Below are 18019 nucleotides of genomic sequence, written 5' to 3' on the forward strand. Positions count from 1 at the left end.
ATTTTATTACTATTATTCCTCATCTCGGTATTAAGTCCACCAAAAAAAAATTAAACAAAAGAGGAGAGGGGGGTTTAAGTTTACTAAACTTGTGCCAAATCCTATTGTATGTACCATTTTAACAATAAAATAAGTTCAAACCAAAACAAAAAGCCCTTGGGCCACATCACTCAACTAAACAACATTGCTTGTACCTCTTTCGAAATTTATACATATAAAACTCTTCGAAATTATAGTAAAATTTTTTAAAAAATTGTCTTATGTTCGAAGATTTGAGACTACATAAACACAATGCAAAAAAAAAATAATAATGATAATAATATTAACCTACCTACTTTTAAACATCATTTCTCACAGTCATATTATGATCATGAAATCAAAGATGCATATCAACTCACCAATCTTATTATCCTTGGCCTCAACGTATCAAATTCAACAAAATTGGAAAATGGACAACTGACATGAGGATATGAAGATATGAGGACGCTTACATAGTAATACCATAAAATGAAGACTTGTAAAAGTTCTATATCTGCAGAAAAAGATGTAAAGCATTTTACCAATGCATTCATATGCATATCTTTGAACCCCTCTTTGGGCAACAGTATTAGTCTGGGCATAACAGGTTTAACAATTTAGAATCTACACTATCTGTGGATACTTACGAACTAATCAAATACATTGTAGCTATGTAGTTTTAGAGGAAAAGATTTAATCTCACAAACTGTAGCTGCATTATATTGTTTAGCATTTTCTCTATATAGTTCTGTGTTGGACGTTTAACTCCTTTTGAAGACTCAGTATTGGAAATGGGGTCATAGTTTTAACAATTTAAAAGCTACACTATCTGAGGATGCTTGCATTTGGCCCCTGTATTGTGTATAGGGATGGGTTATGCCAAATTCAGTTAAATTTGACCTAGCGGTTCCAGAGAAGAAGTAAAAAAATGCGAGAAGTTTCCAAACGGACGGACGACGAACAGGTTATCAGAAACCTTCACTTGAACCTCACGGAGTTAAACAAAAAAGAGACAGAAATACAATAACATACAAATTTAGTTTTAAAACAAATTTATTGATTGACTGATAACAAATATATGACATTTGGCAAACTGAATTGGTCGGAAAAAGATAACAATTGTAAAGTAGTACAAAACAGCTATAAGCAAACATCTCCAATGATATGCATAGAATAAAGGTAAGCCTGAATACTCTCTCTCTCTCTCTCTAATCTAACATACGATGTCTTTTAGAGGAAGACCAAGTGAGAATACATACCATAATGTAAGGAAAATAAGGAAAAAAACTTTTTTTTATACATAAATAAGAGTTTTTCTTAAGACGATCGTAAAATGAAATAAAAACAACTTGTGATCTGTTGATTGTTTCACAACAATCAATTACAAGCAATCCAATCGGCCGATTTAAAGTTACTTTTAATAAATTTATATCCTAATAAAGCACTCACAATCCTCATTAATATGCACCAATATGGTCTCAATGCTTCACACAATCATGTATATACTAGATCAACCCCAACGTACACACCTAATTCTTAGAAAGTGAGTTAAAAAAGTGTCAATTGACCTTAACTTTTATCTAACATTTGTTTGTCTCCTGATTGTCTGGCAAATAAAGCTTTGGGTACACAATTGAAAAAAAGGACATGGAGTTTAAATAAAAACTTGCATTTTGAACAAATCATACATAATATCCAACCAGAGATCCACAAAAAAAAACTATGCAAGTTATTAACCAACAATAGAAATTCCTTTAAAGGTATATAGAACAAAATGTCTCACAAAAAGTGCATGTTATATCCAGTCCTCAAAATGAAGGCAATATATACTGTAGCGATTCATAGAGTATAAAACCGAAAAGGAAAATGACCATTAACATCAAAAATGTCCACAAGACCATGCAAAGACCAACTTTATAGACTTGTAAGATAAAGGAAGACATACAGATAATACAAAAGGTGAGACACAAATGCGTTAAAATAATTATGATTTTGGATCTGCTCAGAATAACACATGACTTCTAGTCTATACTTCCAAACTAAATGTAGGTTTAGTCTCCATAGAGTTCTGTGGTGGTGTTCATGTATGGAATGCTATGATTGAGAAATACTGAAATTAGGACTAATGTGTATTTGATTTCATTTCCTTCAGTTAGTTCTTAAAAACAAAAAGAGCAAGAAATGGGGAAATATATCTAATGTTGATTGGGTATGAGTTAAATTACTCACCCCACATCCATTAAAGCAAGAGGCCCCTGGGCCACATCGCTCAATTGAGCAAACATAACCAAAGCCAAAGAAAGGACCCTTTGATACTATCATACTGATTGTTTATCATTCAAATGATTACTTAACAAAATAGCTGGTGTTTACATTGACTCAAAAAAAAGTTTCCCTCACGTAAAACCCAATCGAAAGATTTCAGTTACCTGATAATTGAGCATTGATATATAAGATATTTGTGTTCAGCCATACCTGTTAACATTTTGATTAACTATATGAGAACTACTTTAACATTCATAGTAAATGCATTTTCAATGAATCCATTTTCAAAATGGTTCAAATCTTTAAAAAATGTGGCTTCCTTCCTTAAAGAAAGATAATACACAATACATGAACAATAATTCATAAAAAAAAAACTTATATTAAGTCCAGCTTACTTGGAACTCAACCATTCAAAACTTTCAATTTCCTATGAACACAATGAGCAAAAAAATAAAATAAAATTTTGTAAATAAACATGAGATAATGTTGATATATATTGGAATGCTAATACAGGAGTAAAATGCTGGAAGTCAGAACTGCTAAGAATCTGGGCAACCATTTTGATCCGCTAGAATTTCCTCTGTCTCTTCATGATCCACTCCATTCCAAAGCATTTCTGATGATAGGAGTGACCGTGGGAAAAGTCCAGATTTAATGTAATCATCTAAAATCTGTTGTTATAGAAGAAAATAAATATTAGTTAAATAACAAATGTGGCAATTCTGATTTTCTTGTCTTTTTCCCATATAGTAATCAATACAAAAAAACCACAATGAGATGTAAACAATATATATGTTTATATATATATCGCATTGACAAGTGAATATTCTTTAACACCTTATTTTCTATTTTGAATTGGGGAGTTTAACATTACGCAATAACCATTGTATTTAAGACTCTCAAATTTACAACACCTGAATGATTTTAAAATAGTTCTCTTTTTAGTATCGCCCATTCAGGTTCAATTTACAAATTAATGAACTTAACACAGTCTAAATCCTCTCTGTCAGTGATATTGAATGAACTTGCATGTGCGAAATTCACATAAAACCATTAATTTTGCTCTTTTTTAATCTAAAGGCATTGAGTTAAACATGAATTATTATTATACTTTCATGTTAAATTCTCAAATCTGATTGGTTTAGACTCAGTGTAAAATCTTTCATTACCCTCAGCATTAGCAACACACTTGCAATGGGTAACACAAAGAGTTGTTACTTGCGCGTAAATTATAAGCGTACGTTTCGCTATAGATTTCACGTCATTTCTATATAAAAGCATATATAATAAAATTAAAATAATCTATTTCTATAATGTTGTCAGGCATTCTCATGCAAAACTCTGTCCAATTACCCAGACATAAACCAAGATTCATAGCCTTTTAATGACCTTGTGTTGATATGTCACAACCCATTTATTACTCACCTCTCTCAGACAGTCTACTTTGACCTGTGGTATACTGTAGCTGAACCCAGTGGCTATAAGTTTGGAACTGTCCATGGCTAGGTTCTTGTTGTATAAAAGTTCCTACATTTGGAGAGAAAAATGCATTTATTTACAAATTTTTTTCTACAATGTACATAAATAAAAATATATTAAACAACATTTATACAATCTAACTTTGTTCACGTAATTTTTTTTCTATTTGAGTACTGTGGTTTCATCAATATTCATTGAATACCAATTTTCGTGGATTTCGTTTTTAAGTTGATCCAAAATATTAAATGTTCATTGAAATGCAATTTCTATTAACATTTTCTATTGATGGGGTCATTGGCCATGAATTTACATATCTTTGAAACTGTGATTTTCACTTTATTTACGAAAATTGATATCCTTGAATATTAATGAAACCACAGTATTCTATGAATTAACCATATCAAATGACTTAAAATGCATTGTTTTCAAAATAAGATGCAGGCACAATTTATTTGCAGCACTCTTCATTTACTACATCAGTGAGAATAGCCCATTATAATATGAATTGTGAAACTTGTACCATGTATGTTCCACTTTCTAATTCTGATTTAATTCAAAGGCATTTTATTAAGATTAAAATCAACAAAGTATTTTTGTGTAATACTTCTGTGGAAATAAAGAATACTGTGGAAAAATCATTTTTCGTGGGGGACCAATGTTGGCTTTCATGGGTAACCGCTGCCAGCCAGTTTACATCCCAAGAAACCTATACACAATCATTTGTTTAATATTCATTAAAATTATCCCAATTACACTACCAGCGAAATAAGGTCCCAACGAACCAGGAAAATGTTGGCTACCCACAAACATTGACCCCTATATATAAATTTAAAATGATTCCACATTATTAAGTAATTTTGATGTGCTGAAAAAGTGTGGGTTTTTTTTGTGGCACCTACCTGGTCCAGAAATGGATTTAGTGGCGTATTGTCGATTCCGTCTTTCTGACACGCGTCAGCCCACGGACGCATGTGGCGGTCATTGATGTCTTCCACGACTGAGGTCATGTTGACCTAGAAAACAGAAAATCACACATGACTTATATCAACAGAAAAAATCTGACATCTTACAGATTCCTTTTTCATATGCTAGGTCATTCCTGAAGTCTAGCTGGCCCATGTTTCTTTGTCAAAAATATGAAAATGGAAGCTGTTCTAAAATATCTTATCTAAGTGAATTCCTTACCCGAGCCATATTGGAAACAACAGTGCCCATGAAATCGTACTTGATGCTGAAAATCTCCGACACCAACTCACTGACTTTACCTTGAGCTGAAAAACATTTTGATAAACAGAAAGATTATGATATGATAATTATTTTACAGAGTGTCAATATGTCACTATGTCAGGCAAATTCCAACGAGAAACACCTATTAAATAAACATTCATGCATCAGATTTAATAAAATATTAGACAAAGTATTCATCAATTATATTGTGTAATGAGATTTACATATTGTGTAATGAGATTTACATAATTTTGTTGAAAAACTGAATGCTATTATTTGTTAACTTGAGACATCATTCGAAGGAGAGTACATATAATTTGACTTTAGTTAGTAGTGTTCTTGCTGTCTTTAATGTTATAGACTCTGACTTAATGGTATTGTTGCTGTATATAATGTTATAGACCCTGACTTACTGGTGGAATTGCTGTCTACAGCCCTATAGACCCTGACTTACTGGTGTTATTGCTGTCTACAACGTTATAGACCTGTCCCTTCTTGCCGTGGTTCCAGAGATGCCACACCGCCCTGCAAACGTCCAACACATGAACTGTATTCATCTGGAGATCCTTGGTCCACAGCATCTAGATTATTCAATTTTTAGCATGTATTACTTTGATAAAGACAGAAAAAATGCGACATCATTTATTTTATAAAAATCAGGATTTTCGCGCCCCTGGAATGATCAAGTCACGTGCCTTTATCACATCCCCTGTATCATCACCCTATATTATGTCATTCCAGAACACCTTTTGTACTTTGAACTTTTAATACAAGGTTACTTTTTTTGTTTTTCGGTGCTAATCTGCAATTTGAACTATGATGTCTCAACATATATATTTCAATGTAGATGACATCACAATACATTTTTATACATGATATTGAAAATATGCCACTTTCAAGAAAAGGAAAACTAAGATAAATAAGGATAAGTTTTACACATGAAAATGAAACTAGATATCTATTTAATATATTATAAAAACAACAATGCAGGTCAAAATCTGTATCACATCCCATATCAACCCTTGATAAATATAAGCCCCTGGCCTTCAGTCCTCGGGCTGATATTGGAGTCTTGGGTAGATATGGAATATGATACAGATTTTGCCATGCATTATTCTCCATCAGTTTTATAACATACATGTATGATATTATTTTATTCGTTGGAGAGGAGGCATTAATGATAGTAATTCTTAGAAAATAAACATCTAACACACAGAGAAAAAAGTAATAGCTACATGTAAAGTGTCACTCTGTAAATTCCCCATACACAATTATTACTTAATATCTACATAAACCGATATCTATGAGAGAAGAGTATCCCCCTTTTTACTACATTGGCATTCATTGTTTTCCTATATCTTTTCCAGAGATACAAGTAACCATATCAGTTTGTAATTCTCCTACGACATAATCTGCCTAGCATGGCTGTAAATAAGAAATAAGAGTACCCCCCCCCCCTTTTTCACTACAGCTGTGTTCATTGGTTTCGTACCTTCATTATGTGTTACTGAGAGAAGAGTACCCACCCTTTTCACCAGTTCATTGGTGACCTTCATAATCTTTCTATCTAAATCCTTTTATAATGTGTTACAGAGAGGAGACCACCCCCCCCCCCCCCCCCCCCCCCCGTCGTTCTCACTACAACTGTGTTCATTGTTATGCCTTCATAATCTTTTAACTAAAGTGCTAATATAACTGAAATAAGAGTAACTTCCCTTTAACTGTAACTCACTCAGCATTCATTGGTTTCTTACCTTCATTTTTTGCCTGGTGTATTTATAGATAGCCCCGATGATCAGGCGCGGTGCTATAAATAGAAAGAAGGAAACCATCTTATATCCTCATGGTGATCTTCATAATGAGCGCAGGGAATTAAAATAAAACGTATAGAATCTATTTTTGTACATTTGTGAAATAAAATATAATGAGATGAAAATTTATCACAACATGTATTGTGAGGGCATGAATCTGTATAATGATGGAAAGAAAAAGAAAAATATTTCCTGTCAATATATATTAATATCTTACTAGTACATGTACCTCCAGATTGATTTATTTTAATCCTTTGAAACCCATGTCGCTTCAATAGCCATTCAATTTTATTTATTAATAGATCTTATCATTCTAGATCACTAATTACTTCACTAAATCATGATACAAGTATCAGCATCTTAAGAAATTAATCACCTCTTCAATTATAATTAGTAGTTATCTCATATCTAGTGAAATGCTATGAGGTAAATATCTCATCTTATACATTACTATGGAGATATCATGCATATCTCATTTTAATTAGTCTTTTATTTAGAATCAGTTGTTTTGCAAGTAAATTATATACAATACATTTTGACACACCCAAATACGCAATACTATATACCTTTCTAACCAAGATAATCAAATGCGTAAGTTAAAGCCAATTCACAAGTAACTTTATCTTGAGACATCTCACCGAGTCCGTTTTTATCCCCAAGGCCATACACAGTGGCGGGTCTGAGCACGAGATAATTGAGATCGGTGAGATTCCTGAGCTGTCTCTCTACTTCCATTTTGTGTTTTGCCAGCATGGTCCATGGGTCTATCTTACTGTCCTCCTGAGCTAATTTCTAAAAACAAACAATAAAAAACATTAATCACTAATGGATTCCACTTACATGTATCACTTTCACCCAATAATTCTATAATGGTATATAATAGGGTATGTCATAAAAATGCAAACATTATCATTATGCTTGTAAGAAATATCCCAGGAACTTGTGGCTGACCAGTAATTTTAACTGAATTTGTTTGCAGCTTCAAAGATGTAGTAGATGTCAATCCACCATTCAGAAATTAAAAGTGATGCATAAGTTTCAATGCAGGATGAAGCATGAGGGGTGCAACGATCAAGTATTTTGAAGGTGATGCCCTCTGTTCCTTATCGGCTTGATCAATAAATTTGTATAGGGAGAAAAGTATTTTTGATGATGATACACAGTTTATAATATAATGCAATGTGAGAAATAACACAATCCTGTGTTTCCCAGTACCTTATCCGCCGCGTACACCTGCCCCGTAGATAGCTCCACAAACATCCTCACGTTATGCATCGCTGCCTCCCGAGCACAGTTCATGCTGAGGTTGACTGTCCCTTCTTGATAAACCTGCAGGAATGTAATCAAAATGTCAGATATATTTGAATTAAAATACATTCTCTTCATGACAACTATGGAAGATAAAAGAATTAGTGTACATATATATTCAAAAAAATCAAATGTTATCATGTTACTGTTTCAAAGTTTGCATGGTAATTCATTGGTGAGATCAATTCACTGTGAATTGATTTCAAGAAAATGAATCCCTGTGCAAACTTCGATGACAAAAATATATAAACACCCTGAACAATTTAGAACTTTCAAATAAAACAGTATTCACACAATTAGGAACAGTGAAGTGAAGGTTATAAGCAAGGTCAAAGTCAGGAAATAATGCCTTAGTTGAAGTACTCTCATATAAAGCATCCTTGTATGAAGTTTGTAAAAAGTATCTGATAAATCCTATGCATACATTAGCCACACTACTGGTGTCACATATCAATATATATTTACATTTTCCAGTGTCTTTGCCTGTGATAACACTACGTATCGATTTTGTACTACATGTATATAACTCATAAAGCCAAATTGAGGTGCCAGCGGGGTTTGCTTATTTATATTTAAATATTTAATCGTACGATGGTTTAAAATTATATAAATATAAGTAATAAGGACTCATTCTTTGAATATTATGAGGAGATAATTTTGGTTTGGGCGTGATCAAATCTATCATAAAGTCCTTCAGGCTTTATTGGATTTGATCACGCCCCGACCAAAATTATCACCTCATAATACTCAAAGAATGATTCCTTATTCCTTATGTAAACTCTACAAATATTGAACCCTGGTTCAAAATATTGCATAATACTTTGAACCAATATGATTCAGGTTCAATTTTTGTAGGGTTCAAAATATTATTTGACAGTGATACTTAAAATCTAAATACTTCTAAAAGAGAAATTCTTAGAATACAGTTGGTGAGATGTTGGTTTTTTTAATACTTACAGCATCGGACTGTCCGTATTTTGTTTCAGCAGCGAGATTAACAACCAGGTCATATTCCCCCTCTGGATCTGTGAAGGCCCCGGCTACAGACGCTGTTAAACATTTCAAAAAGTTGGTTTAACATTGCAAATCATCCCCATCTCACAAAATATGTTAATGTTAAGTTAATCAGTTTTGCCCAATGATTATTACATGTTACTATCAAAATTAATGCTCCTGAAGATAACTCACAAAATTACGTCGGAGCAAATCGAGGAAATTTCTTTAAGGCGGACATCCATATTGTGACATACTATTTATCGAAAACAAACAATAAAATCAAGTGTAATTTCAAAAATATTTTCTTTCCCAGAATTGTCACCGAACAGCGTAGCACAGTGGGTTAGAGGGTTCACTACAAATCTTTAAGTCATGAGTTCAAATCCCGCATGGGAGTTTAATATTTTTACATTTCCAAAAAATCTTTAAACGTACTTTTTGGTTAAATATGGTAAAATTTGAAAATTCTAAACCGGTGAAAGTATTCTAATTATAATGTACTTTAATCCACATCAATATCAACAGATTCCCAGACCACCTTAATAGAGAATGTAAATCTACACTAACAATTTTTTTTTTTTTTTTTTTTTCTATTTGCAAATTCAATTGACCAGTGTTTGCTCAATTTGAAGCAAACAGTGAGTTCTTTCTTCTGCCACATTTAACCTGTTTTACAGTATCAGAATAATGAGGTAACCATGTGTTTATATACCTGGATTTATTAGGTTGGACTGTTTAAACTCCACCAATGGATTTGTAAATATATCCTGGAAAATAAAAATATATAAAAGAGAGATTAAAAAAAAACAATCAATTTTAAAAGCTACGAACAAGTAGAATTGTGTTCAAACAAGAGATGTTTGTGAAACACTCATGCTCTCCTCCCTTAAAGACTGCTGTGAAAAAAATGAAAGGAAACTGCAAATAATTGGAATTGAAGTCCAAGGAGCATAACTCTGTCAAAACTTGCTTGATTGTACCCAAAATCAAACTTGACCTAGATATTCATAAAGATAAATCTGTACACCAAATTTTATGTCAGTACTGAAGGTGCAACCACTGCAAAGAAAAATGAATGGAAAATGCAAACAATTGAAATTTTTCGAAGTCCAAGGGGCATAACTCTGTCAAAATTTGCTCGATTGTACTCAAACTTAACCTAGATATTTATTTGATAAATCTGTATATTAAACACACAGACAGACAGCAGCAAAACAATATGTCCTCCCTTCTTCGAAGTGGGGCATAAAAATTACATGTAAAAACTAGTAGACTAATTGTTCTCGAACAATTAGAGGTCTTTCCACCTCATTGTTTTCTATGTTTGAAATAAGATTGCTTCAATAGAATAAATTATTTTTTCTGCGTTACTTCATAAAAAAAGTGTCAAACGATTAAGTTTGCAATTTTTTAATGCTTGACCTTGACCTTTGACCTTCATGTCATTTTCATCTGACAAGGTAGACGCTTCAATACCAAATGGTCCGATGTATCTATGATTATTGATTCAAAAGTTATTTGTGTTTCTTTATTGAATGTTCAAAACCTTCAGGGGCAATAACTGCTAGAAAGGGACTTTCGACCCTGTCGGTATGAATAGATTGGAGAAGCGTCTAAGTATACTGAATACATTAGTAAAAGTTTCAAGTCTCTATCTCTAATGGTTAATGAGGAGTTGCGATAACAAGCATTTTGTACAATAGGGGCAATAACTCTATAATTGTTACATGGTAAGGGTCAAAGGGTTATATTTTGAAATGTCTTAAGATGTCCTACTACATCCATGAAAAAGTTTTTCTCTACCATCCTAAACAAAAGAGATACAAAAACTCATTAATTAAGAGAGTTTCAAATGACCTTGACCTTTGACCTTCATGTTATTTTGTTTGGCCAAGGTAGATGCTTCCATCCCAAGTGGTCCGAAGTCTCTATGATAAGTAATAAAAAAGTTTGAAGTGATTTTATGGAAATGTAAATACTTTCAGGGGCAATAATTTCTAGATGTGGACCTCAGATCCTTTCGGTATGCATAGATTGAAGAACCGTCTATGTGTACTGAAGACATTGGTAAAAGTTTCAAGTCTCTATCTCTTATGGTTTCAGAGGAGTAGCGATAACAAACATTTCGTACAAATGGGGCAATAACTTTGTGTTTATTCAAAGGTATGAGCCGAAGGGCTATATTATAAAATGTCTTCAGATGTCCTAATACATCCATGAAAAAGTTTTTTTCTCTACCACCCTTAACAAAAGAGATCTAAAAACTCATTAATTAACAGATTTCTAAATGACCTTGACCTTTAACCTTTATGTTATTTTGTTCGGCCAAGGTAGACGCTTCCATCCCAAGTGGTCCGAAGTCTCTATGATAAATAATAAAAAAGTTGGAAGTGGTTTTATGGAAATTCAAATACTTTCAGGGGCAATAACTGATAGAAGGGGGTCTCGGATCCATTCGGTATTAGTAGATTGAAGAACCCTCTAGGTGTACTGAAGACATTGGTAAAAGTTTTAAGTATCTATCTCTTATGGTTTCAGAGGAGTAGCGATAACAAGCTTTTCGTACACAAGGGCAATAACTTTGTAAGTTCTGGGAGTTATCAAGCAAAGGGTCATTTTGTACCATAACTTTTAATGGCCAATAACATAAAGAAAAAATTGTTTCAATATCTCTTGAAACAAAAAAGCTGTCCCTGGAAAAAAAGAGAAGAAAAAAAATAATAAAAAACATAAGAAAAACAAAAGGTCTTTCACCTGAAAGGTGGAAAGACCTAATAAATCCTAAGGTCAAATTTACAAAGTTCAAAGGTAATGTCTAGCGGATTGATTTCATATAGGCAACATGTTTTTAATGAAATTTTGAACTGATCAAATACAATGTAGCATGTTTCAACCAGCATTGAGTTACATGTATCTACATTTAATTTTAGAGAATAAATAATAATCTTTACCCAGTAGGCATCTGACCATTAAACCTTACTTTGTGTTTTTGATTCAGCCAGGCTAGAGCTGGAGGGACCTTGTCTGCCACCCGAACCTGTAAAATAAATACACCAACATGAAATTAGAGATAAAATCTGTTAATATCTACTGTACAGTAGATTCCTTATTTTATGCGAGTACTTATTTCTGTGATTCTACCAATCAATAGAATAAATTTGCGAATGTTTATCATATTTTCATAAAGTTTACATCTGTCTGGAAAACAAAAGTGAGATTTTAAAATAAACAGGATGTTTTTTTTCGCAATTTTACGCATATAGAGATAAAATCTGTTAATATCTACTGTACAGTAGATTCCTTATTTTATGCGAGTACTTATTTCTGTGATTCTACCAATCAATAGAATAAATTTGCGAATGTTTATCATATTTTCATAAAGTTTACATCTGTCTGGAAAACAAAAGTGAGATTTTAAAATAAACAGGATGTTTTTTTTCGCAATTTTACGCACATATTAATTTTTCATGTTTAATTAGGAATCTACAGTAACTTGACATCAATACAAAACTCAATGAACAGAAATGAAGAAAGCTAGCATTCACTAGGAGCAGAGATATGCTTTATCTTTCTATGCAATTAGTTTAAAAACCAAAAATTTAAAGTTCAAGATGTTATTAACACTGTGCATTAGAGTATTGCTCACAATGCTATCATCAGTACATGTATTTAGTTATGAACTATCTCTAATGCCATGTTTTTCAATTTAAAAGACATATTAGAGCAGATATATGAATCATATTTCGACTTGAGTGGTTTAAATGTAAAATACCACATATGATGGTGCCTGGAAATTATTATCACAGCCAAAATCAACAGTAATTATTTTTTTTAAAAATCAAATAAAAATCAACGACATGGAAAACAAATAAAATGAAAATTGAAGCACAGGTTATCAACAGATATATATCAACTGATACCAAGGACCAAAAAGCAAAGGAGAAAAAACACTGTAAAAAGACCCTCTCATTGATGACTTTAGTTATAATTCTTTGCCTTTATTGAGGACTTAATGTCATCTTGATCACTGTTATAACTAACAGGTAGAGGCAATGTCATATACACAATGTAAATAACAAATCTTTCCTCCATTGTTATTCTGGCTATCTGTCACAGCGATTCTCCTTGGGGGACACGTACAATAAGACATGTATATTCATAGATGTCTATCAGTGAATGAATAGTCAATAAATCAATAGTCTGTATGGTTGTCTAGCTAGTATATATATATATGCACACAAAAAGTGCGACATGTTTATTTACAAAAAACTACATGCTAGCGTATAATCATGTTCTGCTGTGCAGCAATCTGATACATTAATACAGTACAATCTTGACAGTGTAAATGATTCAGGTTCATGAGCAGATCCAGAAAATTTATCCATTGGGGAAGGGGGGAGGGGTGTCCAACGGTTGAGTTTGCCAAGAGGGGTCCAAGGCATATTTTTGGTAGTTTCATAATTTAATTTAAAGAAATTTGAATTTTGAAGACCCCCCCCCCTCCTTTAGATCTGTGCATGAAGTTTACCATTTGTCTCACTTTAGAATGCTGTTCGTACCCCTCACATATACAATGACACATACACTGCACTTTTTCCTTATTCTGTAAACTAAATTTACTTAGTACAACAATAAATATAAACCTAGTCCTAATATTAAGGTGATCTGAAACTTTTTTCATAAATGTTTTTTTTTCTTACATTATCTGATTATAAATTTGGGCAACAGAGTAGAAAATTACTGAATTATCAAAAAGTCAAGTTTTTGCCCCAAAACACTGCTACATTTGTGTAAACTACCACTCATCCGGTGACAATACAGTGCTAACAGTATGTACCTTTGAAACTAGGTCATTCTGCACTAAGTAGGTCACAAGATTACGACCGATGAACCCGGTACCTGAAAAATAAAACAACGAAAGTTTGTAAGGTAGCGGCAAGCATCGAAATATAATCAAAGTAGTGCAATGTATTTAAAATGTATGATTATGCATTATTAAAGCTAAAGTTGAAGAGATATAAAAAAAAATAATTGTTTGCATTGATGTATCTTTACATTATCTTGGTATTGAATAACTTGCACCAACATTAAGGAGAATATTATTTTGGCAAGTAGTTTGGACATGCATCATTTACAGTACATGCGCTGAACTTAGTAACTTTTCATAACTACAATATACGACATACGGGCCTTTTTTTACCAGGCCCGCTCTTACTTTCGCCCTTCTTTGGTAGCGAACAATTCCGCCCCCTCTTGAATCTACCTAGAACATTTTGTTTTTAAGGAGAGATAACTGAGACATTGGTATTCGCTCAGTCTTAAATTCGCCGGCTGATAATGAGGGGAAATGGGCAAAAATAAAACGCGGGCAAATATTTCCCTGCATACAATTTACAATCATTAAAACATTCCCAGATTACCAATGTGGTCTTCAATATTTCTCACTAACAAGAGCTATTCTTGATTTTTTTGTTTACTCATTCAATTACTTATTAAAAGCTGATTACTCATAATTCGCATTTATAATCATGATAATGTATCAATATATTAGGTCTCTTCTCTCATCAGCCTTAATATCAATAGGAAAGAACTTAGTTTAGGAAATATAGCTTGAGGGGGGAAGGGGGGTTATTATGAACATGACTGAGATGACAATAGGTTGGTGGTGGGGGGGGGGGGGGGGGGGGTATTACGACCTGGATGTCATTGACAACTCTTTATAATTTCCTCAAACTGTTACTGTACATCAAGTACCACTTTAGTGCTTAGATAAAAGATAAACACAATTGACTGCACTACAGATAAAAGGCTGATTAGAGAGGATTTTCTTCCTTAAGTTTTTACTCTTTGTCTAGATCGAATATTTTGACTGAATCAATGAAATCAAGCATGCAGTCATTTACACTCAATAGAGCATTCCAAAGAGTACATTAACTTTATTATAAGCATCCTGCACTTTTAATTGTTCCATCATTTATTTTGTAACTCATTAATCGACAACTGACATGCTTGATCTAACAATAAATTTCTAATTTTATTTCAATAACCAAATGAATGGCAACCATGATATATATGTATACTATCTTCATTCATTCTTCCTGTTTTCCTTTATCAATTCATTCCATTTTTATTATTAATCAAATGGACAATACACTCAAATCAGCATGCATTTTTTACTCATCAGTCATTATGGTTCATTTATTTCTTCATTCATTCTTTAATCATCCATCTGTCTATCAATTTAATACAAGGGTCCTACCAAATTATCCATTTTACCCTATAAATATACCATAAACTCAGCATATTTGTACCATTCATCTCCAGACATATCTTTATACAATGACAAGTTTGTCAGGCACGTAGCATCGGGGGGGGCAGCAAAGATTTTTCTTAAATTTACAAACAAAAAATTGAATGAACATGGATTTGCTTCCCCCCCCCCCCCCACTTTCCACTTTTATGGGACCATGTAAAAAATTGAATTGAAAATAAGGAAATAATCAGTGAAATTGAAGTTAAAGGTATACCGGTACTATCCCCCTCCCCATTAGGATTTTCAGAATTTTGGAAAATATCCTTTTTCCCTTTTTTTTTTTTTTTCCTTGTCAAGATTTTTTGGATAAGTCTGCCCCCCCCCCCCCCCACTTTTTAAAATGTCTGTTCGTGAACACATACACACATTCAAACTTTACCCAGACCTTACAATAGACAAACCAGAACAATCAAACATCTATTCACTACGCAGAGCTTCATCCCTCATTAAAATTTTTAAATTCTGCTTTAATTCCCTGGCATGTAATCCTCTTATAATCTGAAGTAGGGAAGACATTGTCTTGAGGCTCTGCTATACTTAACAGCTGATTTAAAAGTGGTGTGTAATTCAAATGCAGATTCAAACCACTCTTAAATACAATTATCTTTTTTTTTGTACAAGTTTCAGATTAGGAATGTTTTTCAATCAAAGATTTTGTCTGTTCGAAGACATTGTTGTAAGTTCAAACCAGCCCTCTTCTGAAGATTAATTGCTGATCTCAAAATGTGAATGTTGTACATTTTGTACATCTTATCTTTCCTTTTAGTTAAATCTAATCTCAGCGAGATTCAGCAAGATTAAAAAATTTTGGCATATGTCGGAAGAGACGTCCTGTCAAAATTTTCAGTCTCAACAAATCTCATTAAGATTATCATTTATCATGACCGGAGATTATTAGAGTAAATACCTATTATATAAGTTTTAGATAGAAAGAACAATAAATATATCCTTTCAATGAAAACTATGTTCTATAGTCTATACACGTATATTTTACAGAAAGAATAGTATACATATAGTGCACTATGTACATGTACATCAGAACAGATGGAACATTTCCTTCTCCGTGACTTTTTATCATGAAAATTTTCACCAGTAAAATCAACATTCTCTCCACTTCCTTCTGAATAGTTCCATCAAGTTTATCATAACCAGTGTCACAAACTCCATATCTCTTGCTTCTTTTGTTTGGTCTGTTTTGTTTAAATTTCATTAATCTTATTTTTTTTTTGGGGGGGGGGGGGTATAATAAGAGATTGTATGTGGAATTACTGTCAATTAAAAATGTTTCAAAATCTGATTTATATATATGGGTGATTTTTTGCAAGGGTAAATGGCAAACATTAAATAAAATTTTTAGGTAATCCTCTCTCTCTCTTTCTCCAAAACTTTCCCATGTTTGTTATTGTTTGAAATGGGGGGAGGGGGGTTGTGTAGTGAGATGATCCATTAACACGTTTTCCCCTTTTTGGCCTTTTAAAAATTACTTGTTGGATGATAATGATACAATCGTTTAATTTAAAAGCCACTTTCTACCGACGTATTAAACATCCTACTATTTATCATCATTCCGGATTTCCTGACGAACAAAATTACAAGTGGTGACACTGAACAAGCTGCATGCCAGTCAGGCCATTAGTTTCCGTTAGATTGTTATCCCATGCAAAACACTTTTCACTACTTGTAATAAAACAATTATCGGATAACGCTGATGTCAATTCTTATAATATATTCAAAGAGAGAGCTCCGCCTGTTGTAAAACAGTCGGTCTGATTAAACAGTTTGAAATACACGGTTCGATAAAAGACTTACCGCCTAATACTAGTACCCTGGGTTTTCCACGTTCATCCGAGGTCGCCATTTTTGTTTGAAAAAAAGTTTACTGAAGATCATGTGATCGTGTCACGTGATTTTTTCCTAGGGAGGGATCTAAGATTTCGGGGTATCGAGATTTTTCTTTTCTTTTTCTTTTTATTTATCAAATCAAGTGCAATTGCAAGCAAAACAAACAAATAAATAATAATCTAAAAAAAAAAAGACCCCCCCCCCAAAAAAAAATCGCGAGCCCTGGGTTTTTCGTTCCCCCTTTAGGTAAACGGAATGGACCTCAAACCCTTGCATGATCGCACGTTACCTGTCAAGTCTAACAGGAAAAAAATATCTGAGAGAGAGAGAGAGAGAGAGAGAGAGAGAGAGAGAGAGAGAGAGAGAGAGAGAGAGAGAGAGAGAGAGAGAGAGAGAGAGAGAGAGAGCTCTAATTAAAATGCGCGATTAAAGTGTTTCATACGAAAAGTAAAATGTATGCTTTTACTGAAAATATATATCGTTTATATGATATTCTATTAGGAATTGATTAAATGGCGCCTTCAAGATATTCCCCTGTAGGAAATACTAGTATATCATTCTTACACTTGCAGAAAATTCTTTCCCACAGGAATATATAACTTTCCGATTTTTATTTTAAATTTGAACTGAAAAAAATCCTTAGGTTTCATATTATAACTTCCTATCATATAACAAAATCATATATAGTTTATTTTAATTGATACAAATGAATAAAAAAATATTTTAAAATTATTTTAAAAAATATAAAAACATTACATTT

At 32.8% G+C, this 18019-nt stretch overlaps 1 protein-coding gene across 1 annotated transcript; it reads right to left on the minus strand.

Moving 5' to 3' along the window:
- Window positions 1-1053: 1053 nt before the first annotated feature.
- Window positions 1054-17367, minus strand: LOC105319647 (uncharacterized). Its single transcript, XM_034462763.2, has 13 exons — window positions 17227-17367; window positions 13942-14003; window positions 12085-12141; window positions 9817-9871; window positions 9066-9157; window positions 8016-8129; window positions 7439-7592; window positions 6744-6796; window positions 5444-5570; window positions 4948-5033; window positions 4662-4775; window positions 3709-3810; window positions 1054-2954 (listed from the first exon to the last, which is right to left on the minus strand). The coding sequence occupies exons 1-13, from the start codon at window positions 17273-17275 to the stop codon at window positions 2823-2825; spliced, it is 1197 nt and encodes a 398-aa protein (XP_034318654.2). The 5' UTR covers window positions 17276-17367; the 3' UTR covers window positions 1054-2822.
- Between the last annotated feature and the right edge of the window lie 652 nt (window positions 17368-18019).

Source organism: Magallana gigas, chromosome 1, assembly GCF_963853765.1.
Source record: "Magallana gigas chromosome 1, xbMagGiga1.1, whole genome shotgun sequence".
NCBI classification, from domain to species: Eukaryota; Metazoa; Mollusca; class Bivalvia; order Ostreida; family Ostreidae; genus Magallana; species Magallana gigas.